The 25,134-nt window shown below is 36.1% G+C and overlaps 2 protein-coding genes across 4 annotated transcripts in view; one reads left to right on the forward strand and one right to left on the reverse strand.

Moving 5' to 3' along the window:
* Nucleotides 1-17,433, forward strand: part of LOC127844985 (transient receptor potential cation channel subfamily V member 5-like) — a 142,088-nt gene extending 124,655 nt beyond the window's left edge. For both annotated transcript variants that reach the window (XM_052375585.1, XM_052375586.1), the window contains 3 exons: nt 624-785; nt 3,289-3,486; nt 5,131-17,433. In XM_052375585.1, coding sequence (XP_052231545.1) covers nt 624-785; nt 3,289-3,486; nt 5,131-6,150 — 1,380 coding nt within the window. In that variant the 3' untranslated portion in view covers nt 6,151-17,433. The remainder of the gene's footprint in view (nt 1-623; nt 786-3,288; nt 3,487-5,130) is intronic.
* Nucleotides 4,792-24,186, reverse strand: LOC127844992 (uncharacterized). Of its 2 annotated transcripts, none has more exons than XM_052375600.1 (4): nt 24,119-24,186; nt 21,532-23,540; nt 17,746-17,863; nt 4,792-5,242 (listed from the first exon to the last, which is right to left on the reverse strand). In XM_052375600.1, exons 2-3 carry the CDS (start codon nt 22,279-22,281, stop codon nt 17,840-17,842), a joined length of 774 nt encoding a protein of 257 aa, XP_052231560.1. In that variant the 5' UTR covers nt 22,282-23,540; nt 24,119-24,186; the 3' UTR covers nt 4,792-5,242; nt 17,746-17,839. The 2 variants fall into 2 exon arrangements, with proteins under 2 accessions (XP_052231560.1, XP_052231561.1); XM_052375601.1 differs by having other exon boundaries at nt 24,059-24,167.
* Between the last annotated feature and the right edge of the window lie 948 nt (nt 24,187-25,134).

Consider the following 25,134-nt stretch of genomic DNA (forward strand, 5'->3'; position numbering starts at 1 on the left):
TGACAGCTAATTATTCCATGTATTTAATTACATTGTGTTGTTGTTGGTTCCTTTGCAGAATTTGTTTGTGGTTTGTTAAAGCGTTTGTTGTGTTTATTAAATTTTAAGTGGATGCAACAAACATAATGAGTGCTAGCTTTTGTACTTACCAAACTTGTATTTCAAATAAAAGTTATCAATGGTAATAATCATAAAACGTAGTTACTGTCACAAAAACTGTACATTTGTCACAAGGGTTCAAAGTTGTGCCAACAATTCAGACCTTGAACTGTCCTGTGACCTTGTTTACAGAGTCAATGCTATCTGGATAGGACTTAATTTATGTGGGAAAAGTGTAATATGAGATTAACCTGTGCAGTCCACACAGGCACTTCAGGGACAAAACTTTCTGCTTTAATTGACATTTTCATTTAAAGGAAGTCTCTTCTTAACAACAATCCTGTGAAGGTTGAGAGTGTTATCACAGATAAGCCTGTGCTAAATGTGCAGGCTGATTTGGAATAACACATAAGGCACCAGCATGAAGCCCAGTTTTCCCAGACCATGAAACATTCGAGCCCTCATGATGACCTTTTGCCCTATTACACATACCTTTAATAAAAGTTGAATTGCTTTTCTTACAGTACCATGATTTTGACCTAACACGGTACGCCCCGCTGACGAAGATCGTGTTTGCAGTGTTCATGATTCTTGTTCCCATCTTGCTGCTGAACATGTTGATTGCCATGATGGGAAACACATACCAGTCTGTGATAGTCAAGTCAGAGAAGGAGTGGAGGAAACAGGTAGGTACCAGTCTGTTATAGTAAAGTCAGAGAAAGAGTGGAGGAAACATGTAGGTACCAGTCTGTGATAGTCAAGTCAGAGAAGGAGTGGAGGAAACAGGTAGGTACCAGTCTGTGATAGTCAAGTCAAAGAATGAGTGGATGAAACAGGTAGGTACTAGCCAGTCTGTGATAGTCAGGTTAGAAAAGGAGTGGATGAAATAGGTAGGTACCAGTCTGTGATAGTCAAGTCAGAGAAGGAGTGGAGGAAGCAGGTATGTAGAGAGAGAACTTTTATTTCAACAAATACATATACATATTTACACAGTTGAAATAAACCTTTATGGTCCTTGTTCAACACAGATCACATAACATAATGTATTCATATTAATATATTCATAAAAAACATGGTGTTGCATAAAAAAACGTTATGGTTGAATAAACAATTATGTTCTGATACAGATCCTACATCTCGCATCCAGTAGAAATTCAAAATCAATTTTCTAAAGAAACATAGAAAAATGATTTTGAATTTCTAGTCAAGTCATAGAAGGAGTGGAGGAAACAAGTATGTACCAATCTGTGGTGGAGGAAACAGGTATGTACCAGTCTGTGATAGTCAAGTCAGAGAAGGAGTGGAGGAAACAGGTAGGTACCAGTCTGTGATCAATAAGTCAAAGAAGGAGTGAAGGAAACAGGTAGGTAACAGTCTGTGATAGTCAAGTCAGAGAAGGAGTGGAGGAAACAGGTAGGTACCGGTCTATGATAGTCAGGTCAGAGTGGAGAAAACAAGTGGGTTGTGATCTGGTGCATGCAGGTATGTAAGATTTTCTGAGTTTCCTGCTCAAAAGCAAAGTATGAATGGCTGTATGCAACCAGAATAAAACCAGAACAGCTTTCAGATTATTTCACGGGTCGTTCTAGTATTATGCTGTTTGCTGCTCATCTGTATCTTAGGATTGGAAACTAAGTGTTGGAAACTTGAATATATTAAGTCTTTAATATAATTAGATTTTTTAAGGCATTTCAAACCCATCAAAATGGGTATCGAAGCTGTAAATGGTTAAAACAAGGTGAGCATTAGGTTAAAAACATTTATGCAAAACACTTTACACTTTTCATGACTGGTTTATATTTTTTGTGTCATTTAGTCATTTAACCCTTTCCCACTCAGAAGCAAAGTGAAAATGGCTTTTTTTTTATAATGTGCAAACATCATAAAACCAGAACAGTCTGCGAGTAACTCGCAGTCTGTTCAGGTTTTATGCTGTTTGCTGCTCATCAGTATCTAAGGGTTGGAGATGAAGTCTTTAAAACTTGAATCTAGTAAGAAAGGTCTTAGATTAAATTTAACTTTCTAAGGGACTACAAATGCGTCAAAATACATATCTAAGTGGCAAAGGTTTAAGGATTTAAATTGACTAAAATGGAGGTGATGTGCATAAGAAACGAGGCAGTCACTCATCATCAAGACTAATGTCAAGGTGAAATGATTTTGGGTTTAACTATAATTAGGACTGATTGATCACTAAATAGCTTGGCCACTGATATAGAATGTAGTCATCAACATATACAATCTAAGTTGGGACTACTTTCTGAGCCAATTATAGAGATGAATGTTGATTTAAGCAATTATATCAAATATTTCTTGACCAGAAAGTTAATGACACTATTTTCCCCAGTGATCCAAACTTTCCTGAGTTTTTTTCCCATACATGCCAGACGTCCCGATCTCGGCGGGACAGTCCCGCTTTTGGGCACTTTGTCCTGGCGTCCCGATATGAGACGATTTGTCCCGACATTCGTAAAAAACGATGTAAGGTCTATAGGTTCCCAATATAATTCGCTATTCAAGCTCTGTTTCGCTAACACTTACCACCGCTAATCCCTTTATTGCCTCCGATTAACAATGCTATTCTACTTCTCGTGTGTACCAGTGTTGTTTATGACACCTTATCAGCGATTTATCGGCTAATTATTGATTTTATCAGGCATTCACACCATGGTGGTCTTCAAGATAGTGGTCGCTTATTGCTATCGATAGTTGTATTGTGATGAAATAAATGTTGAAAATGTGTTTGTTTTTGTCTTTGTTTGAAACAGTTTACAAAACAGTACTATACTGACTACAGTAAAGGTGGAATGATAGATCTTTTTAGGTGTCCTGCTTTTTGGTCAAATGTCCCGACAATTTTTTATGGAATGTCCCGCTTTGGATCTAAATAATTCTGGCATGTATGACTTTCCCCTGACAAAAAGATGCAGGTGTATTAGTCATTTTTGTGTCAAAGGTCTTGTGTTTATAAAGTAAACCGCATCATGCAAAAAATAGGTAATTTTGCAGTTTGGCATGGAGCTACACTGTCAGCTGTAAAGTAAAACAAGGTCACACAAGTATTCATGTTCTCACTAGCAGACACTATGACTACACTGTTTGGATATTTCCTAGGGCCCCTTTGTACACTGTTTGGATATTTCCTAGGGCCCCTTTTAATATTATGCAACTCATTTGTTGTATCTTCAGTGGGCCAAAATTGTGGTGGTTCTGGAGCGTGGGTTCACGCGTGAGCAGCTGCGCCGCTACCACCAGGATTACTCCATCAAGCTGTCTGCACCGCGCAAGGACGGCAAGGGAACAGAAGAGATTCGCGCCCTGGTAGTCATCAAGACTTCACCCAGGAGCAAGGCCAGGCAGCGCAAGATTGCTGTCGGACATTGGAAGGTAGAGGCCATGTTGTAACTTACGCTCGATTTGTAATCGTTGGCTCAGGAACCACTTAAATGTACAACAATGTACCTAGAGTAAGGAAAATAAAATGAAATGTACACGGGAATTCTAACACTAAAGTTGTTGTTGTCAGCAACATTTTTAAAATGAATTATGTTCATATTTATGTTAATATTCTTTAAAATTGCCTCTAATTTATCAAAACTCATACCCAAAAAAGCATATTACGAAAGGTTTTGTTTAAAGATAACTTAGTTTCGTATTCAGTAGCTCGTTTTGCGATTTTGGATTTTAGGTAGGAATATAACTCTTGTACAGTCTTAATTGGCGGTAAATGTTAGTATATTTAATGTACCAGGGGTACATTTAAGAATACTTAAGAGTACCCGGAGTACATAGAAGTAGTACCTGAGCTGACAATGACCAATTGAGCTTAACTTCCTGCTGATTTTTCTGTTTTAAAGTGTGTATACTTGATATGTGATTTTATACTCATTGCCTTAATTTTTATGTTCAAGTTCTGGTCATTTGAATTTAGTGTGGAGTTTTTGGAGGTTGAATATGGTATTGGCTCAATCATGCATTAATAAAAAAAAGGATATATTTAAGTTCAAGCTGCCCTGTATCAAAACTGCTTTGAATTGTATTTGGTGTCAAGGTCACTGTTGTTTAAATAGGAGAAAAGGCTCAATATTTAAGAACAACAAATTATTGAAATATTAGAATGATGTCAATATGTTTATGTAGACAATATCTAGGCCAAATTTGCATCTGGGTTATGTGAGTCAAAAATCTATGTCACCAGGTTAAGTCGTTGAAAAATCTTGTTAACACTTGATGCCACATTTATGACTCAATCTTTATTAAACTTAGAGTGTTTATCTTGACAATGTCTATGCCAAGTATAGATCTGGGTCATTTGCAACTAGGAACTAGGTCACCAGGTCAAATCTTAAAATCTGTGTCAGGTTTGTAAACAAAACTAGGTCACCAGTACAATCTTTAAAAAAAAAGAGGACACACTAAGGCCATATTTATGACTCAGTTTCTGTGAAACTTGGTCAAAATCTTTATCTGAACAATATGAAGGCCATGTTTGAATCTTGGTTAAGTGTGGTCCTAAAATAGATCACCTTGCTTAGTTGTCCTAAAATAGATCACCTTGCTTAGTTGTCCTAAAATAGATCACCTTGCTTAGTTGTCCTAAAATAGATCACCTTGCTTAGTTGTCCTAAAATAGATCACCTTGCCTAGTTTTCAAAAATTGGTATATGTGAACTCAATTTAGCGTTATTTATTTATTTATAAATACAAGTAATGATACAGTTTTGAAAACAGCAGTCTGGGTAATGATTCAAGACAAACATAATAAATTCATGGTAATGATTCAAGACAAACATAATAAATTCATGGTAATGATTCAAGACATTCATAATAAATTCATGGTAATGATTCAAGACATACATAATAAATTCATGGTAATGATTCAAGACATACATAATAAATTCATGGTAATGATTCAAGACATACATAATAAATTCATGGTAATGATTCAAGACATACATAATAAATTCATGGTAATGATTCAAGACATACATAATTTACCATAAGCTGGTCATGTTTTTAATTTATTTGCAGAAACTTGGACATGAAATCATCCTCCAACTGAAGGAGCAGAAGAATAAAGGCAAATCTGGGCCACTGAAACTGCGCAAGGTTGCTAGGAGACCACGTAAGGACGGGGACGGGTCTGAAACAGATGACGATCAGAAATTTACAAACATCACCGCCCAGTTGGCATGGGAAAAAGACATAGACCTTGCAAAGGGTCAGGCATTTATTAAGGATCCTGATCTAATAGAGAATCGCAATATGAAGATGTCGGGAGTGGGTAACACTATGGGCAATGGTGTACATGACAATTCTTCCTTACCAAATGGCAATGCAACAAGAACTATAAAGAAATATGTTAAAAAGCCTAATGGGACTCCAAAAAGTAGTCCGAAATCACAAAAACAGTTTACAATAAATCGTGTAACACCTCTTCCTATTTATGATAACAGTGCTCTTGAAGGTGAAGACATAAATCTGGAAGGGGGTGGAAATGATGCTCGTAGTAAACAGCAATCACAAATGAGTCGATCAGTACACTCAGATTTGTACGGCTCTGTGTCAATTACAAGAAAAAGTGTTGATTGGGAAATAGAGCCCATAGCTGTGAAGAGTAATGATCAATACGTGACAAGTGTTTCACAGATAAGGCCAGTCAGTGATAAAAGCAAACAGATAGAGGTAACGGTTAGTGTTGAACACTCTCCTCAGAGGGAAAACAGTGCAGAATCAAATGCTAAATATGACCAGTGGGTGGATGAACTGATTCAGGGCAGTAGACACACCACCCCACACCCGTCTCCAAGTAAAGGAGACAGTGAAAGTGTGTCATCACCTACAAAGCATCGCCATAGGAGCAAAAAGCATAGAAAAGACAGGAAAGAAAGAAAAGAGGAGAAAGGAAGTGAAATGAAGTCTAGTGAAGACAAAAGCAGAAGCAGAAGTAGAAGTAAGGATAAAAAGGACAAGAGGAAAAGGGAGAGTAAAACCCCAACATCCGACGAAGTGCTGCTTGCTGATTCAGATGTAAATGAGAGTGTCTTGTGAGACAGTGTGATATGTAGCCTGGGACAGTTTCTTGTGAGAAAGTGTGATATGTAGCCTGGGAGGTTTCTTGAAAGAAAGTGTGATATGTAGCTTGGGACAGCATCTTGTGAGAAAGTGTGATATTTAGCCTGGGACAGTGTCTTTTGAGACAGTGTGATATTTAGCCTGGTAAAGTGTCTTAAGGGACAGTGTGATAAGTAGCCTTGGTTGGTGTCTTAAGGGACAGACTGATATGTAGCCGGGGACAATGTCTTAAGGGACAATTTGATATGTAGCCTGGGACAATGTCTTAAGGGACAGTGTGATATGTAGCCTGGGACAGCGTCTTAAGGGACAGTGTGATATGTAGCCTGGGACAATAGGCTTATCAATATCAGTTGTCCGGGCATTCTTTTATCCACTATTTTGCAAAAATGCCTTTTTCCCTTGATATTGGGACTCTGGGCTTTAATGCACAAAGCATTCAGAAAAAAATATGATAAGTTAAGGAATTCATTTAAAGATGGATGTGACTGCTTCACTTGTCTCTATATATGCGCTGAACAGTTTTTGTTTCTAAACAAAAGTTAATCAATCAAATAGACGAGATTTTTTTAATCTTGCAAAATAATGTCAATTTTGAGGATGTTATCCTTACTAGCGTGAAGCATGACTTTCTCTGCATATTGATAGAATGTTAACATAAGATATTCTTTCAAGAAGTCAAAATAACTATATGAGCCGCAGACTGGGCTTAATGCATGTGCAGACTGGGAAAACTGGGCTTAATGCATGTGCATTACTGGGAAAACTGGGCTTAATGCATGTGCAGACTGGGAAAACTGGGCTTAATGCATGTGCAGACTGGGAAAACTGGGCTTAATGCATGTGCATTTAGAGTTGTCCAAGTTAAGCATGTGCAGTCCGCACATAGCAGGGCCCACACTTTCCACAGTCCGCACATAGCAGGGCCCACACTTTAGTCCGCATATAGCAGGGCCCACACTTTCCACAGTCCGCACATAGCAGGGCCCACACTTTCCACAGTCTCACATAGCAGGGCCCACACTTTCCACAGTCCGCACATAGCAGGGCCCACACTTTCCACCTAGCACATAGCAGGGCCCACACTTTCCACAGTCCGCACATAGCAGGGCCCACACTTTCCACCTAGACTGGAATTCTATTTGAAGTTACTTTCCATACAAAATAATTCCATAAAAGGGGCCACTTATTCAGCCTGGTTTTCAAAGTGTGTTGTTCATATGTTTGTTATCAGTAGATTAACATACTGTATACTAGCTTCAGGTGTACTCTGCTTTGTTAAGTGTTGTTTAGTTGTTGAATTTTCAGGTTATTTATTGAATAATTTAAAACAATCAAGCTTAATGTTAGTGTGATGGAATGAAATGGCTTAAGGATAAATGAGCTTTTTAGTTGGTGAACGGCTTGCAATTACACAGCAAGTTTGTGATTTCTCATAAAAATATATTTTCCCTTACCCTGAACATTCAATTTCAGCCTCCCTGTAGGGAAAACAGGGCATTATCCACGTGCATCAAGTGTTGTCCTAGAAAGGGCATTATCCATGTGCATCAAGTGTTGTCCTAGAAAGGGCATTATCCATGTGCATTAAGTGTTGTCCTAGAAAGGGCATTATCCATGTGCATCAAGTGTTGTCCTAGATTAGACTGTGCACTCTGCAAGGATGACACTTTCCACCTTAACTGGATACCATAACAGCAGAAAGTGTAGTCCCTGATTAGCGTTTGTGGACTACACATTTTAATCTGGGACAACACTTTATGCATTAAGCCCTGTTTTCCTAGAGTGCGGCTCAAGTGTATTAGGTGTCTGAATCTTTTTACAGTAAAACACAATTGATGATCATAAAGCTGTACTTACAGACATGCTTTTATACAACTGAGTGAATTCTGTATCCTGGAAATGAAATGAGACAAAATAAAGATGTTATATTGCTCGGAACCCTGTGATATCCAATGTGGTATTTGATGCAATTGTTAACCCTTTCCCACTCAGAAGCAAAGTGAAAATGGCTTTGTGCAAACGGCATAAAACCAGAACAGCCTGCGAGTAACTTGCAGTCTGTTCAGGTTTTATGCTGTTTGCTGCTCACCAGTATCTAAGGGTTAGAAATGAAGCCTTTAAAACTTGAATCTAGTTAGAAAGGTCTTTAGTAATAATTATTAAATTTAACTTTTCAAGGGACTACAAATGCATCAAAATGCGTCTCTATGTTCTTAAGGTTTAACTTTATGGTTAGTTATTTTAGCTCACCTGATTGCTCAGGTGAGCTTTTGTGACCGGTCTTTGTCCGTTGTCTGTCCGTCCATCCGTCCACATTTGTTCGTAAACACTCTAGAGGCCACATTTATTGTCCATCTTAATGAAACTTGGTCAGAAGCTTTGTCCCGATGAAATCTTGGTCGAGTTCGAAACTGGGTTGTGCCGGGTCAAAAACTAGGTCAGTAGGTCAAAAAAAGAAAAAACATGTAAACACTGTAGAAGTCACATTTTATGCCCAATCTTTATGTAACTTTGTCAAAATGTTTGTCTTAATGATATGTTGGTTAAGTTCAAAAGTGGTTCCGGTCCGTTGAAAAACATGGCCGCCAGTGGGCGGGGCAGTTTTCCTTATTTGGCTATAGAGAAACCTTGTAAACACTCTAGAAGTCACAATTTTTGCCTAATCATCATGAAAGTTGGTCAAAACATTGGTTGTATTTATATCTCAGACAAGTTTGAAAATGGTCCAGGTCGGTGAAAAAATATGGCCGCCAGTGGGCGGGGCATTTTTTTCTATATGTATATAGTGAAAACATGTGAACACTCTAGAAGTCACATTTTTGGCCCAATTTTCATGAAATTTGGTCAGAACATTTGTTTCCTTGATTTGAGAGTGGAGTTCGAAAATGGTTCCGGTCAGTTGAATAACATGGCTCCAAGGGGGGGGAGCAGTTTTCCTTATTTGGCTATAGAGAAACCTTGTAAACACTCTAGAAGTCACGATTTTTGCTCAATCATCATGAAAGTTGGTCAAAACATTGGTGTATTGATATTTTAGACAAGTTCGAAAATGGTCCAGGTCGGTGAAAAAATATGGCCGCCAGTAGGCGGGGCATTTTTCTCTATATGTATATAGTGAAAACATGTGAACACTCTAGAAGTCACATTTTTGGCCCAATTTTCATGAAATTTGGTCAGAACATTTGTTTCTTTGATATGAGAGTTGAGTTTGAAAATGGTTCCGGTCAGTTGAATAACATGGCTGCCGGGGGGGGGCAGTTTTCTTATATTTATATAGTAAAAAAAGCTTGTGAACACTCTAGAAGTCACATTTTTTGCCCAATCATCATGAAACCTGGTGAAATGATTGGATTTATATATATCACATAATTAATGCCATAATTATTGACCTTAGATTGTCCATATTTTCATTATTTTATACAAAATCCTTGTAAATACTCTAGAGGTCACAATTTTTTTTCAGATTTTATGAATCTGGGTCATAATATTTATTTTTGTAAGCAAAGTTTGATGTTGGGTAAGGGGGGGTCAAGTCAAAATATAGGTCACCCGGTCAAAACTTACAAAAACAAAAACACTCCATATGCCAGAGTTTTGGTTCAATAATGATGAAACTTGACTAGGATGTTTGTCTGGACAATAACTTGGTCAAGTTTGATGTTTGGTAAAGATTGAATGAGCGGACTCCTCTCAGGTGAGCGAACTAGGGCCATCTTGGCCCTCTTGTTTTATGTTGGCCTCATTCTGAGAAAACTGGGCTAAATGCATGCATTTAAAGTGAAATTCCAGATAGGCCATGGACGACACTTTACAATGTTATGGAATTGTTTGTTTGAAGAAAGTCTCCTCTAAATGAAATTCCAGTTCAGGCGGAAAGTGTTGTCCCAGACTAGCCTGGGCCTATTTAAGATGACACTTTATACACATGCATTGGGCCTATCTAAGATGACACTTTATACACATGCATTAAGCCCAGTTTAGCCTGGGCCTATCTAAGATGACACTTTATACACATGCATTAAGCCCAGTTTAGCCTGGGCCTATCTAAGATGACACTTTATACACATGCATTAAGCCCAGTTTAGCCTGGGCCTATCTAAGATGACACTTTATACACATGCATTAAGCCCAGTTTAGCCTGGGCCTATCTAAGATGACACTTTATACACATGCATTAAGCCCAGTTTAGCCTGGGCCTATCTAAGATGACACTTTATACACATGCATTAAGCCCAGTTTAGCCTGGGCCTATCTAAGATGACACTTTGTACACATGCATTAAGCCCAGTTTAGCCTGGGCCTATCTAAGATGACACTTTATACACATGCATTAAGCCCAGTTTAGCCTGGGCCTATCTAAGATGACACTTTATACACATGCATTAAGCCCAGTTTAGCCTGGGCCTATCTAAGATGACACTTTATACACATGCATTGGGCCTATCTAAGATGACACTTTATACACATGCATTAAGCCCAGTTTTCCCATGACACTTTATACACATGCATTAAGCCCAGTTTTCCCATGACACTTAATACACATGCATTAAGCCCAGTTTTCCCATGACACTTTAAACACATGCATTAAGCCTGGGCCTATCTAAGATGACAATTTATACACATGCATTAAGCCTGGGCCTATCTAAGATGACACTTTATACACATGCATTAAGCCTGGGCCTATCTAAGATGACACTTTATACACATGCATTAAGCCTTGGCCTATCTAAGATGACACTTTATACACATGCAATAAGCCTTGTCCTATCTAAGATGACACTTTATACACATGCATTAAGCCCAGTTTTCCCATGACACTTTATACACATGCATTAAGCCCAGTTTTCCCATGGCACTTTATACACATGCATTAAGCCCAGTTTTCCCATGACACTTTATACACATGCATTAAGCCCAGTTTTCTCATGACACTTTATACACATGCATTAAGCCCAGTTTTCCCATGACACTTTATACACATGCATTAAGCCCAGTTTTCCCATGACACTTTATACACATGCATTAAGCCCTGTTTTCCCATGACACTATACACATGCATTAAGCCCTGTTTTCCCATGACACTATACACATGCATTAAGCCCAGTTTTCCCATGACACTTTATACACATGCATTAAGCCCAGTTTTCCCTCAATGAGGATCATTTATATCAGTCAGTCAGAAACGTTCAGTTTACTTCAATGTAGTTTGAATTTCCTTTATGCCAAAAATTACAGATAATTAATGCTTCTATGTGATTATGTTATATGCAATTTCTGCAACTTTTTGTCTTGAGATAAAGTTTGTACCGCAAACATTATCATTACCAGCATGTTCTAAATGTTTTCCCCAAACAGAAGCAAATAGAGGACTTTGTTGGTTTAGGTAGATTACACGTTTCAAACACAAGTGATCAGAAAAATTAATTTTTTCACGAGTGACATTAAATATTTGTTCCTACCAGTAGTCTATTAAATGTTTTTTCACCATAAATTCACTATTTTAAAAGAGTTGAATTGAACAATTTGGATGGAATAATTACATACTATATAAGGTCAAAAAACTGAAAATTATTGATAACTTTCACTGTTATTTATCACCGTTCAAAACAGTAAATTATTGTTTTTATATCACTGATATTTCTCTTTTAACCACAGAAAAGTATAATGTACAATATTTGCAACATATAGAAGACAAATATATTTAAAAAATAAAGACATTTTATTGATTATGAGAATTAAGACTTTATTTTATGCACTGTAATTGAGTTACTTTCGTTATTTTTAGTGTGAGAATTTGTCACAAAGACTTAACTCTTTCCAACTCAGAGGCAAAGTGAAAATGTGCAAACAGAATAAAACAAGAACAGCCTGCGAGTAACTCGCAGTCTGTTCAGGTTTTATGCTGTATGCTGCTCATCAGTATCTAAGAGTTGGAAATGAAGCCTTTAAAATATGAATCTATTAAGAATGGTCCTTAATTAAATTCAACTTTCTGCGGGACTTCAAATGCATGAAAATATGTATCTAAGTGGTAAAGCGTTAATAAAATTTCACTACATCACAATGGACATAATTATTATGTTAATTTCTTTCAATTTTATGCTGTTCCTGCTACATTCAGAATAGAATATTGGGTTCTGTACTGCATCTAATTAAGTGAGGTGTATTTATACTGGTACCTTTATTGTCCCCTACCAGTGAAACCGGAGGGGACTTATGGTTTGCGCTCAGTGTGTCAGTCAGTCTGTCTGTCTGTCACATTTTTCTGGATCCTGTGATAACTTAAAAAGTTCTTCATATTTTTTCATGAAACTTGCAACATGGATGGATGGCAATATGGGCATTATGCACATCATTTCATTTTGTTCCTACGTCAAAAATTGTGGTTGCTAAGGCAACAAAAAATAATAATATTCTGAAAATGTTGGAATTTCTGACAATCAGGTGGAGCCGGTAAGGGACCATATTGCTTAACAATAGCCTTGTTATATCTGCAAATGTAGTTAAACAGCAGAAGATAATATTGTAGTTATAAATATGGCTGTTACTTGAATGATTACAATGCAGAACAATAGGTAAGATTGGTTGAGGTCAAATGATATGGTTATGTTTTTGTGGACAAAGTTGCAAATCTGCTTCTCTTATGCAGATTGCTATGTGTGGAACTAAACTCTTATTTTCATATTGACATTTGAAGCATAACTGTAAATTGTCCCAAACAATACAGAACTACTACTCATTCAATTTGTGTTTATATTTTAAGCTCACCTGATTGCTCAGGTGAGCTTTTGTGACCGGTCTTTGTCCGTCACCTGTTCGTCCGTCCGTCCGTCCACATTTGTTCGTAAACACTCTAGAAGCCACAATTATTGTCGGATCTTCATGAAACTTGGTCAGAAGCTTTGTCCCAATGAAATCTCGGTGAAGTTCGAAACTGGGTTGTGCCGGGTCAAAAACTAGGTCACCAGGTCAAAAAAAGGAAAAATCTTGTAAACACTGTAGAAGTCACATTTCATGCCCAATCTTCATGTAACTGTGTCAAAATGTTTGTCTTAATGATATGTTGGTTGAGTTCAAGAGTGGTTCCGGTCCGTTGAGAAACATGGCCGCCAGTCGGCTGGGCAGTTTTCCTTATTTGGCTATAGAGATACCTTGTAAACACTCTAGAGGCCACATTTTTGGTCTGATCTTCATGAAACTTGGTAAGAAGATTTGTCCCAATGATATCTTGATGGAGTTGGAAACTGGGTCAAAAACTAGGTCACTAGGTAAAAAAAAAGAAACCTTTTTCACTATATGTATATAGTGAACACATGTGAACACTCTAGAAGTCACATTTTTGGCCCAATTTTCATGAAATTTGGTCAGAACATTTGTTTCCTTGATACAAGAGTTGAGTTAAAAAATCGTTCCGGTCAGTTGAATAACATGGCTGCCGGGGGGGGTGGGGGAGTTTTCTTATATTTATATAGTAAAAAAAGCTTGTGAACACTCCACTCTAGAAGGCACATTTTTTGCCCAATCATCATGAAACTTGGTAAAATGATTGGTTTTATATATATCTCAGATGAGTTCGCAAATGGTACCGATCTGTAAAAAAACATGGCCGCCAGGGGGGGGGGGCAATTTTCCTTATGTGACTAGAGAGAAACCTTGTGATCAAAAACTATAGAAGTAATATTTTTTGCCTAATCATTGTGAAACTTAGTCAATACATTGGTTTTATTGATTTCTCGGACAAGTTGGAAAATGGCTCAGATTGGTGTTTCAGATTTAGCTCACCTGATTGCTCAGGTGAGGTTTTAGAATTGGTCTTTGTCCGCTGTCCGTTCGTTCACATTTGGTTTGTAAACACTCTAGCATTCACACTTCTCAAGCATTCTTTATGAAATTTGCTGAAAGATCTCAGTCAAGTTTGATAATGAGCAAAATCACATAATTAATGCCATAATTATTGCCCTTAGATTGTCCAAATTTTCACTATATTATACGAAATCCTTGTAAACACTCTAGAGGTCACAATTTTGTTTCAGATTTTATGAATCTTGGTCAAAATATTTTTGTAAGCAAAGTTTGATGTTGGTAAGGGGGGTCAACTCAAAATATAGGTCACCAGGTAAAATCTTACAAAAACAAAAACACTCCATACGCCAGAGTTTTGGTTCAATAATGATGAAACTTGACCAGGATGTTTGTCTGGACAATATCTAGGTCAAGTTTGATGTTTGGTAAAGATTAAATGAACCGACTCCTCTCAGGTGAGCGAACTAGGGCCATCTTGGCCCTCTTGTTACTAAAGTCATGACAAAGCAGTTGCTTTTTGATAGCATAAGTATGCAATATATCAATGTATAAATATATGTACATTTCCTGTAAATATATCAAGTGTTGTTTTTGTATTGACTTAGTTATAAAACTACAAGAATGTGATATTGGATTCCTTATTGTGATATTTGGTTACTCTGTTGTTGTTGTTGTTTTATATACATGTATGCAACATTTTTCTTCTGTTTATGTATTGAAGTGCTTCTGATACTATTTCTTGTATAAAATCCTTTATTATCGTAATTGCGATACGTTTTCGGATACTTAAAAATAATTTAAAAAATTCTGTGTCTAAAAATTTAGATACAATTTTTTTTAATACAGGTGTCTGAAAATTTAGAGACAAAAAAGACATGTATTCGAAAATGAGTAGACACTTTTAATATGGCATTGACGATTATATACGTTTATGAAATGTTTATAGCATCAATAGTTTTGCCAAATGATGGTACGTGCTTGTAAAATACCCCGCTGCCCGCTGTTAAGTATAAATTACTGTTTCACCTTTTTGGTTAAACCCTTGTCTATTAGTTACCGGTATGTCCAAAATTAAAGAGTCACAAACAATAATTATTTTGGCTACAAACAGGGGTGTCTGAAAATTTTCTGTCTTAAAACTTAGAGTAATTATGGTTAATTGGAGGTTATGCACAGGACTGGAAGTAATTATGGTTAATTGGAGGTTATGAACAGGACTGGACACTTTTAAATGACCTTGCTCACAACAACTGGACTTAATGTATTTTGGAAAAGTGTTGTTCCAGATTAGCCTGTGCAGTCTGCTTAGGTAGCCTGTGCAGTCTGCTTACAGGCTAATCAGGGATGGCACTTTCAACCTAGAGCGTCTGCACAGGGACATCTCATCACACAAATAGCTCTCTACCATGTTCTTAATGTTTAACTTACTTTAACTGTATAGTCTGTAATGTTTAAGTACTTTTTTTACGGCTATCCATGATCTTCAAACATTTTCAGAAACATTTATTGAAGGTTGATTGTTAAAAGCAAAGTGAGGTAATGAATTCAACAAGAAGTGTTTGATTTCTGTACAATGTTTGGAATAGGATCGAAGTTGGGCAATATATAATAGAATGTGTGGTATATCTTACATAATATATATGATTCATTTCAATATTTATTTTTCTTTATTCATCTGGCTTATACTACATAACATCGTTTATATCATGTTATAAGGTTATTGATGAACATGTTACTTAAAAAAGGCCTTATGTGATGCTATGCCATTGTTAAGCTTGTAATATGTGATATACCTGAGCATATATACCTGAGCATAATTATCATGTAGGGGTCTTAATTACCTCTAAGGTCACATGTGTATATTGTTAGTTATAGCCGCGGTCCAAAAAACGGGGGATGGTCGTTAATGCATGTGCTTTAAGTGTCGTCCCAGATTAGCCTGTGCAGTTTGTGCTGGCTTATCACAGACAACACTTTCTGCTTTAATGATATTTTTAATTGAAAGAAAGTCTCTTTTTAGCAAAAATCCAGTTTTGGTGGACTGCACAGGCTAATCTTGGATGACACATTACGCACATGCATTAAACCCCCATTTTGCAGATCAAGGCTCACATGTATTGTCATATCAGTTACACACTCTGTGGCCAAAATATGTGCAGAACTATTTTATTGTGCCTTTTATTTGAGTCCATGCAATTTTAATTACACATTCAAAAAGAAACCATTATTACATATTTATTTGTACATTTATACATACATTTCTTGAAAAATGTAAAACAAATTTGTCTTACTTGTAATAGACTCAGCAGCATATGCAGTTGTTCATGCAATCAGCTTGGTTTGGTGTAGCCCTTTGCCACTCAGAAGCAAAGTGAAAATTGTGCACACAGCATTAAACCTGAACAGCCTTCGAGTAACTTGCAGTCTGTTCTGGTTTTATGCTGTTTGCTGCTCACCAGTATCTTAGGACTGGAAATGCAGCCTTAAAAACTTGAATCTAGTACAAAATGTCTTAAATTAAATTTACTTATTAAGGGCCTACAAATGCATGTAAATATTTATCTTAGTGGTAAAGGATTCTGCATATGCGGCATTTTCTGTCTATACTGGTTTGTTGTTATGAAGAGAACCCCATTCCGTGAACAATTCTGTAAAGCACAAAGTATTGTCCTAGATATGCCTCTGCTCATATGACCCACTGATATGTTCAACAACACTGTCATCTATATTTAACTTCTGGGTTTTGGAAGTGGCTGAGATGATATTGTGAAGAAAATTATGAAATGCAGGTTATGAACATATAGTTATAGTTATGCAAGGCGACATTTGAAATCATCCTTTATCAACTTTGTTTCATTTTTTGTTCTCATTAAACAGTACAAAAACAATATAACTTCCATTGGCAAGCCAACCATTTGTGCATTAAAACTATCAGTTTGTTTCCTTAAAAAATATATTGTTGATCAGCCTTGATTTTTAAGTGTACATGTCTCATTTTGATTTTGTTATATTTTGTAGTAAATAGTTATTATTGTTTGATCAAGGTAAACATGTTTTATAATTAACTGAGTCGTGTTCTGAGAAAACTGGGCATAATGCAGTTGCTTAAAGTGTGGTCCCAGATTAGACTGTGCACAGGCTTTTCAGGGACGACACTTTCCGCTTTTATGACATTTTTCGTTTAAATGAAGTCTCTTCTTAGCAAAAATCCAATTTAGGCGGAAAGTGTCATCCCAGATTAGACTGTGCGGACTGCACAGGCTAGTCTGGAACGACAATTAACGCACATGCATTATACCCAGTTTTGTCAGAAGAAGGCTCCACTCATGATTTGTAGCAGCTGTACATAAACTGAACTCATTTGCCATCTTTGTGTTTAGTTTTGTTGAATTTGTAATTTGGAATGTATATTAACAAAATAAATTGTTACTGCTATTAAAAGATAACTCACAATTGTCAGTGCTTATTTTGAATCCTTAGCAACATCAACACTGCTAAAGCTCAAAGACCGGACATGATCCCAAACCTTGATCTGAAGACCTGTCCTTGTCAACTATCTTGTGTGTGTGTGTGTGTGTGTGTGCGTGCGCGCTCGCGCGTGCGTGTTTGTGTGCGTGCTTGTGTGTGTAATTCAGATGTTTATTTGCAGGTTATTGCTGAATTTGTTAGTTCAAATTTAACCCGCTGCCCAGATATTCGCCAATCAAATATTTTTTATCCAAATTGACCAGTGAACGTAACATTTGTAAACACCACATTACATACCTGTAGAAAAACAGCATCCTTACTAACTTAGACGTTGGCTTCCGAACTGGATGTTCCCGTGAAACACAATTTCTGACCTCTGTCCCTGACTTCCTCACCAACTACGAGTGACAGTCTGCTACAAAGATAGACATGACTTTATTGGACCTCAGCAGGGCTTTTTATATCATCCTATATAGAAAGCCTCTACATAAGCTAGAGCAGTATGAGAGCCATTTTTCAGAAAATGTCCTTTTTGAAAAAATAAAAAATCCAAGTTTAAGAAGTGATAAATTTATTTGTGTAATTTAATACGTGTACTCTTTATCTGTGGTATAATAGCAACTGCAACGATAACATTTCAATATTTATTGCTGACAATCAAATAAATTCACATTAATGTTTACATTTTTTCCCTTCCGTAACATTAATTAAAATTCATATTTATTTGCAATAATAATATTTTTCATACTGATGTTTGATTTCATTTGAATAAACGTCTAAAGTAGTTTTTATCTATACCTTATATTCTATTTTTATGCAAAGACACTTCCAAAAAGTACATGTACAAAGTCTCAGTTTTGGGTTCCATTTTAAGTCATTGCTTTGATAACAGCTGTCGTCAATGAACGAGATGATAATTGGCAAACGGGAGGGTATAAGGAGAGGGACCAATCGTCAATTTACTAACAATTCAGAGTTATGCAATATGTACAAATTATTTTCTGAAATGTGAAACATTAACGTTTATTGATAAACATTTAAAAATCTGTGTTTTTACAGGTTTTTTAACCTCAGCGGTCAATTGTATAAACAGTGGTTACCAACAACGCAATCCTGAAAATGACGTCGTTTTCGCGCAATTTGTCAGACGAACATTGTCCAATACAGCATTTGACTCTGTCCCAAAAGAAATAAGCGAACACCGGGCTTAAACCTTTAGTGACCGAGAGGTGGACGTTTTAAGAACTTATTGGAAGAAAATCTTCATAAAATCAAAGCAAATAAAAGCTGTCACTCGTTACCACAGGTGGTTAGCGTGTGGCTATGATATTAATTAGTGAAAACATCATTTTGAATGATAAATAATCATATTATAACGAAAAATTAACTTTTCTGAAAAAAAAAATATTTCACTATCAAATATATATATAACAAGGTATGCAACTCAAAATCACCCCAAAACGGGGTGCATCGCTTTGAACAGCCATATCTTCATAAATTTTGCAGCGATTTTCACGATCTCGGTCTTATTCAACGCAGAAATGAATTTCCTTTCTGGAAATGTATATGTCTTGCAATATTTTTACAAATGCTGGGTCAACTTTTAAGAAATAACACGATACACAACACGCATGACCCAGTTGACAGTGATCATGCTGTCTTTAAGACTGAAATCTTCACGGAGTAAAGGGCAACTTCCCTACAAAGTTCATGTAGTTCGATACCATAATTCAATAAAACGTATGAAAAAACATTATAACCGTTCTTGTCGTTACATTCTGCATCAAGACTAACTGTCCAGCGCCGTTTGAAACCTTTGTTTACATACATTTCAACTAACTGACATTTTAAACATACGAGTGATTTCATTGGTCCAATGCGGAGGTGTGTCTTTACAACTGGAGATTTCATTCATAAAGAATACATGATCACTGTCAACTGGGTCATGCGTGTTGTGTATCGTGTTATTTCTTAAAAGTTGACCCAGCATTTGTAAAAATATTGCAAGACATATACATTTCCAGAAAGGAAATTCATTTCTGCGTTGAATAAGACCGAGATCGTGAAAATCGCTGCACAATTGATGAAGATATGGCTGTTCAAAGCGATGCACCCCGTTTTGGGGTGATTTTGAGTTGCATACCTTGTTATATATATATTTGATAGTGAAATTTTTTTTTTCAGAAAAGTTAATTTTTCGTTATAATATGATTATTTATCATTCAAAATGATGTTTTCACTAATTAATATCATAGCCACACGCTAACCACCTGTGCTCGTTACCTAATAAGTAATGGACACCATGCTCGTTGTAGTCAGAAACTTGGAACAAGACATTATTTAAAGCCCCATTAACACTCAAAATCAACGAATATTTCGTAAACTATTTCATAACATAAAGTCAACCCATAAAAATCAGTGTTCCTTAAAACACTAGCCAAAATTTGAACGCTAGATGTGGTCTGGTAAAATAGATTTAACAAGATACAATGTTACCAGACCACATCTATCGTTGGAATTTGGCTATTATAAGTAACACTGATTTTTTTATGGGTACACTTTATTTTACGAAATAATTTACGAAATGTTCGTTGATTTTGCGTGTTAATGGGGCTTTAAAAGGATCTGTCTGGTTTTGATGTTTACGCATTAAAACGCAAAACTCATTTATTTATCGTGATGATATAACTATTTTGGTAAAGTTACATTAGTGACACGGATTCAGTTCGCATGGGCCGAAGTATGGTGCAACGTAGCAATAGTATGGAGCATTAAGACGAAACGAACACATAATGTTTAATATATGTTGTCACAAGATTTATTATCGAATCCCGGGTAAATACAGTTTCATGCAATTGCAGTGCACGTTTTGCAGCAATAAAACGAAACTTAAACATACTTTTTACATAATTTCACGAAATTTATTATCTATCCCACTTGTTTAATGTTTTAAACAATAAAAATGTGCGTTTTGCAACACTGCGTTTTCAAGATAGTTTCTATATTTGAGATATGAAATGAGTAAAATACACATAAAATAATTCGTTGGAACGAAAGCACTTGCATATAACATCAAATTAACTGCAGTTTGTATTTTAGAAGCTAATATGTATTTAATGTTCATGCCATTGAGCATTAAATATAGGGGACTTAAAATGATAACTACATTCGTTTCAGGTTACCGAATTAATATGCGTACCATCACTAAAAGTATGTTTCAGTTAAGCTTTATTTAATTTAATTCTTGCATAGTTGATAAGTCTACTTGTTGTTTAATTAATTAAGCTTACCGTGCCTTATATAGCTTGAATAGCGATTTTTTTGTGAACTTATAGAAGGTTTAAACGAATATTGTCTTATATCGGGACGCCGACACAATCACCCAAATCGCGGTCCCGTCGAGATCTGGCATGTATGTTTTAATTCCGTTATCCATATATCAAATCAATGATTATCTAATCAGAATTTATTTTCTCAAATTTTTACCAATTAAATCGTCGTTGTTCTTAATTCAAGAAAAAAATAGCGAAACCAAAAGCATGCATATGATCGATGGAAAGTAATCCAATTCAATTAGAAGTATTGAAGTAAATTAGAATTACGGTAATGTGTTTTCCTGAAATATCTTACATCTTATGAAGCTAAACAGTATTTATTTAAAAAGAAGAGCATAATAATCAATGCTCTTAAGCAAATAAATATTACTCTATCCAACTTTTCAAAGATGCACATAAGATACGATTTATAGTTGCATTTGTGGCAATCAGGAATTTTAATTTGCTGCGGACGGTCATAAAATCGGACATTTTAATATAAGGTTTAAAAATCGAATATTCGAATATATTCGAATAATGACAAACGAATATTCGAATATGATTTCAAGTATTCGTTCCCGTCCCTAATTATAAGCATTATTATTATTACTAGTATTAGTATTATTATCATTATTATTATTTATTTATTTTTATATTATTATTATTATTATTATTATTATTATTATTATTATTATTATTATTATTATCATTATTAATATAATTATCATTATTAATATTTTTTAACTGTAAACTATGTATAAATATTTACCTGGTGAATTTTCATGGTGCCATTTACCGCCTGTAAATCTTTAGGTGCAGTTTTTTCTTGTTCCTCAAACTGGTCATCCGTTATAAGAAACAGGTGCGGAGCAATGCCCTTCTTAGTAAGTGTGTCATACATAGATACTGCGTTTACAATGTCCTCGCCATGTAGCACGGCCCCATCAGCAGCTCTTTTGATAACTGCCCCAATCCCATCAGGGGCACCTTTTCCTCGGCCAGCTTCCATGAACGACCAATCGCATTTGAAGCCTTCCTCAAATGGAAGTGTGCTGAGCAGATAAAAGTTATCCTTGCACCTGTACTGGGTGGTTGGGCCGTCACTTACAAAGTACAAGTTCTGGATTTCAGGATATTTGTCTTTTGCATATTTCAAAACGGGCTTAAGATGTGCCCATATCCCGACAGGTCCGTGCTTAAGGTTGTCCGACAAAGAACAAAAGCTTTGGATTGCATTTTCTTTGTAAAGGACCCCGGTGTGAAGAGAAACCTGACACTGTGACGCCCCCAAGTGAATGCTTTGGTTTTCTTCATTGTATTTACACGAATAGTTTTCAGAAAAATCGATGTGACAAATGAGATCTCTTTTGGTTAGTTTCTCTTTCAGTTTTCTGATAGATTCGTACTGATTTTGAATGTTAAACAGGTGCTTGCAACATTTGTCCATCTCTTGTTGAAAATCATTAACGAGGTTACCAATTGCTCCTTTCTCTTTTTCCTTAACAGTCATTGTAACCATTTTGGTTTCTTTATCAACGTCACTTTTCCTTGGGAAATGTTTCGTCTGCCATTCGTACCACTCCGTTATCTTACCTTCCTCAAAGGCATTTTCTTGTCTTTGCAGACTAAACAGTCTCTATACATGCAATCTTTTTGTCGTGAGCTGCAAACAATGGTATTTGCAATCTCATTTAGATCAGACGTTGTTAATACTGACAACTGTTTCAGCTTTTCGGCTTTGAATTTCACATTCTCGTGACGTTTGCATTGACAAGTTTCTCTGTCTGAGGGTTTTGGGTGTCTTATAAAAAAGGGCTTGAGACGACAGAAAAGGGCATACGACATCTTGCTAGTTGTCTCTATCAAATATTTGACATGTAATGTCTTTAATGAGTCGTTAAGAAGACGCACTTGCTGATTGTACTTTTTTAATGTAATAGTTGAGCGTTTTCCTGCTTTGATTCTACTATTATCATCACGGGACAGAAACTCTTCAACTGAATTCTTCAATTTACCTATAACTGTCTCTCTTTTTCATGTGAATGCTCCTCTGATTCTAGCTCTATTTAAGCGTTTCATGTTTGTTCCTAGTTCATGTGTAGCCATTCTTTTCACACGATACTTCTTTAATAAAGATTTCAAAAATACTTTGTCAAGCAGTCGTTTTGTTTTGTTTTCCCTTGTCGATTTGTATTTTTCTCGTAAGCCGCGAATAAGAACATTGTGAAACAAACGAGTTTTTCTTGTTTTGCTGTGCACTTTCTGTCCCCTTAAAAGAAGATTTGTTTTTGTACGAGGTGAGTTTTTGTCCAACATATTTATTTCATGACGTTTAAGTCGTTTTATATCTCTCAGCCTCTCTTGTTTTTGTTTGCAATTTTACTTTAAGTTTTTCAACGTGGCGGTATACTGCTGATCTTTCTTTTCGAACACGCAGCCTTTCTGGACTCGCGCCTCGCTTTAATTTCAAACGGCGGAGATGTTGTCAGTGTTGACGGTGGTGTCAGAGATTCTGTCAAATTTTGCCTTTGTTTCTGGCGTTTTTTATTCTCTCGCCATGCTTTACGCGTACTTCGTTTTTCTCGACTGGTCATTTCGCTAACAAGCTTAATGGTTCCCTCTGCTTTTCTTTTTTCGTATCTTTCATTTTCTTTCTTAAGGTAATTTGTATATAATTCTGGGTTTTGTTTTAATTGTTCTCTATATTTTCTTGCCCTTTCGGCGGCACTCAAAGGCATCTTTGTACGTGTTTTGAATGGTTTTATTTTCAGCTTTTATCTGAAATTTATTGATTTATAATAACAGAAAATTATGTTTAGTGTTTGTTCTTATTCATGTATTCTCATTTACGAAACAATTATATAAAGTTTCAGGCAATTGCAGAATTATATCATATGTCCGATCTAAAAGCGAACACCTACACCTTTGTGGCTTCCCTAGTATCCCTTATATATACTATAGTGATCGGTTGGTCTATAACATTTTGTGAATTAACAATTTAAAATTGCTTTTATTTATATTTTCATAAATTAATGTCATATCTCTTGCTTGAAATATATGTTGTATTTTGATTTGTCATGAAAAAGATATATTATTCACTACCGTCACATAATGTTCACTACCGCAACATAAATACGTGTGATGGTTGTGAATAGTGACGGTAGTGAAAATTGTTGCTCAACAATCTCCTTAATGATCCTGATCAGTACTATTTGCATGTAATTCAATGTTTACAAAACTTTACCCCAAAACTAAAGTGATGAAATAATTGCAGAAAAGATAAAAAAAATATTCACATCATGTATATACAGCGTTCGGTAGTGAATCATAATAAGTATACGGGCAAACTATCTTACCTTCAGTTTGTTTTGCATTGGCCGCCATTCCGCTGTACCATACAAAGTATCGCGCCAATGGAATATCATAGACTGTGACGTCATAAGCCAACACGTGTGTCGTCATATCTTTGATTGACATGCATTCAATTTACAAAATAAGTGATTGTGACGGTAGTGAAGTAAAATTTAGAGGACATTCTTTTAACAACCATATTTTTCTAATTGTTTTAGTTATTCATTTGAAATAAAAAGCAATCATTTGCTTAAATACGTCTTCAAAATTGTTCCGTAAAAAACACACACAAAAAACATGAGGAATATTTGACAAAAAAAATCATTTGTTAAGACAACTATTGTCGGGGACATGTCAAAACTGCAAGAGTGGTTATAATCAAAGAGTAAAATATCCCTATATATAATGGGATAACACAGTCTTATATTTTGAATGTATTATATTTATTAACAATGGTAGGTGAAACACAGAATTCTTTTAAATTACGCATTTTAGATGTTCTCAGAAATGGTTTAAACACAAGGGACATAATGAGGGCGATTTTGGTAGAATTACTCATGACGTCACTGGTAGCATCAACCATTGGCCCAATAATACCTGACAGAGCATTAAGGTTGTGTAAGGAGATGAACCAAACATGCAACAACCGCAACACATGACTACAGTGTTCCCTAGAGCAATGTCCAAGGGACCGTGGTCTAGTGATAGGATGCTGGTCTAGGAATCGGAACCCTGGTTCCAATCCCGCTATGACCACGTAATTTTCCTGAGCAAAAAAATATCCCACGCATGCTCTCCAACCTAGAGTATACATAGGTACCTGTGATGGAACTAAGCCCATGTGCCGTGGCTACATACTGCTACGAATGTAAACGAACGACTTATATCCCAGTGATCGGGGTGGGGTATACATCAAAGTCGGTTATAGGTGAGTATTTTATCATAATCAAAGTTTAAAACCATGCCCTACCTTTGACATTTCCCCTCTGCCACATAAAGGATCTGCTCCGTGCTTCTATTG

The sequence above is a fragment of the Dreissena polymorpha genome, chromosome 9, assembly GCF_020536995.1.
Source record: "Dreissena polymorpha isolate Duluth1 chromosome 9, UMN_Dpol_1.0, whole genome shotgun sequence".
Taxonomy (NCBI): Eukaryota; Metazoa; Mollusca; class Bivalvia; order Myida; family Dreissenidae; genus Dreissena; species Dreissena polymorpha.

Excerpts from the sequence above, each read along its gene's own strand:
- LOC127844992 (XM_052375600.1), bottom strand. The coding sequence starts at position 22,281 with ATGGTTACAATGACTGTTAAGGAAAAAGAGAAAGGAGCAATTGGTAAC. Across the intron at positions 17,864-21,531 it reads GCACCATGAAAATTCACCAG|CAGACTGTCACTCGTAGTTG; the intron begins GTAAATATTTAT and ends CTATCTTTGTAG.